Here is a 2171-nt window from a genome sequence, read left to right as displayed (position 1 = left end):
AAGCTGCACTGTCCCACTGATCACTAACCGCTGCAGCAGATGGAGACAAGAAAAGCAGGTACGGCAAACAGTCGTGTTAAGTAATCGGAGTTTGAAAAGCACTTGGGCAGACCATTTGTATATTTATTAGGTAATGAGTGTATTTTTTCCACACTAGCACTCAGTTAGCAGAGAAGCTACTGTTTCAGATTTTCTGTTTTCACATTGGGAATTCATGCTTTTAATTTGAATGAAGTTAAGGTCAAATTAACAGAAACTCCTTGTTTTTTGTTTAATTTTATATTTTTGTAACATTTTCTTACTTTCTGGAGTTCAATAAAACTTATGTTGGATAGATGGCCTGAGCTACACAATACAAAAATACATTATTTCTATTTTACAATCAAGTTTTGAGCTTATAAATCCTGTCTTGCCGAACATGACCCATTTAAACCAGGAGTAGTTTGCTTCTTTGTCTCGGGTTTTAAGTTAAAGCACATTAAAAAACAAAACACCCACGATAATTTGGCATTTGGTTCTGCTTCCGGTTGAACCAAATCGTGACTTCAGCGTACCGTTCGACACCTAACTGACACCGTGTGCATGAAATCTTAAATAAAACTCAGAAAAAGACTTGATTTGTCCAAACCAGTTGCTGGTAGAAACAACTAATTCATTCAGAGTTCATCTTAACTTACGGCACTAAGAGATCAGAAAGTATCTGAAGCAGTCTCTGCAGTAAACTCTGATAAAAAACCAACCTGTGACGTCATCACGTTTGCGTTTAGCTGACGTTTTCTCAGCTTCATCTTGATCTGGTTTCTCTTCTTCAGCGCCGCCTGCTTCATCTAAAGAGGTCTAATAAAAACAAACAGGAACAAATTTGATGTTTGAACGTGAATCCACTCAGAAAGAACAAAAAGCATACATGTTTGTAGTCTCGGCCTTACCTCAGGCTTCTGAGAGTCTCGGGTTTCTTCCGCCGACTCTTCTTGAGTTTCAGCTTCGCTTCTGGACGGAGGTTCTGGTTGGTCGTCTGTGCTGATCTCTGGCTCTGAAGCTGCCTCCTTATCTTCAGCAGCAGGTTCTTAAGCAGCAAATAAATCTCAGTTAAACGTTTTGTAAGTTTCATCAAGTAAAAATCAGAAAATTTCTGTAGACAGATCATTTAAACATGCTGTACAGGAGCTGCAGAAAGCCAGAAGAACAAAGAATCAGCCGAAGGGAATAAAAAACTAAATAAACTCTAGGCCTTTTTAATTATTTGGTTTTTAGACTCAGGACATAATAAAACTGAACTGGTCTTTAAAAGGTCTCCTAAAACGTTTATATCCAAGTCAGAATGGACAGAATCCCATAACAGATTATAAATACTGTAGGGTTTATGTGTTTTATTAAATGAGTGGGGCAATCACTTGTATAACAAGGCCCCAGCAAGATGTAGTGTTAACAAATATGGAAATGTCTAAAAAAGTTAAGTCTGGTCCTTTGGACATTCAAAAAACAAAAGGAAGCAAAACAAAACATCAAAAAAGTAGAAACTTTTTGTCTTTTATCTGAAAGACTTCTTCAGTCTGACTGAAGAAGTCTTTCGGATGAAAGACGAAACGTTTCTACTTTTTTTTTTTTTTTAAATGTCCAGAGGACCAGACAACTTTTTTGGATTTTTCTGCCTGGATTATTGAGCATGCATCAGGAAATATGGAAATGGTTTTGGAGTCACAGTGACCTGGAAATAATGTGTTTATCTTACGGGAAGTGAACATGGTATCAGAATGTATGGTTGTGTGTCCAGAGAACTTTTGTACTGGCTAACTTGGTAAAAACAGCTTATGTGTGTGCACTTGTACAATGATATTTACGTAAGCAGGAGAGTATAAAGAAGGTCGGAGAATGACTCATGTGGGGGTTCTTTCTTTCGGTCTTTGAGCTGTTTAGTGTTCCACAGTGTTCTAAAATAACCCTGACTTTGATGTCAATCAGAACCAAGGTGTCATATTACTTTATTTAATGTTTTATCCATATCCATGTCGTAATAGCTACTACATTTGGCGCCCAACGTGGGGCCTTGTTATGCAAATGATTGATCCACTCATTTAATAAAAGCCTTAAATCCTACAATTTACTAACAAAAAGAAAAGTAGAAAACTGTAAAGGCTCAGTCCACTCTGGTCAGAACCAACTTGTAGAAC

General features: G+C 37.4%; 1 protein-coding gene across 1 annotated transcript in view; it reads right to left on the bottom strand.

Moving 5' to 3' along the window:
• Nucleotides 1-2171, bottom strand: part of LOC119412192 — a gene marked incomplete in the record, with an annotated part of 67755 nt that overhangs the window by 399 nt on the left and 65185 nt on the right. The window contains 2 exon segments of the mRNA XM_037679208.1: nucleotides 741-837; nucleotides 930-1066. Coding sequence (XP_037535136.1) covers nucleotides 741-837; nucleotides 930-1066 — 234 coding nt within the window.

The sequence above is a fragment of the Nematolebias whitei genome, chromosome 1 (genome assembly GCF_014905685.2).
Source record: "Nematolebias whitei isolate Nwh7 chromosome 1, NemWhi1, whole genome shotgun sequence".
Lineage (NCBI taxonomy): Eukaryota > Metazoa > Chordata > Actinopteri > Cyprinodontiformes > Rivulidae > Nematolebias > Nematolebias whitei.
Note: the sequence above shows the minus strand (reverse complement) of the source record. Positions and strands in the feature narration are given on the sequence as shown.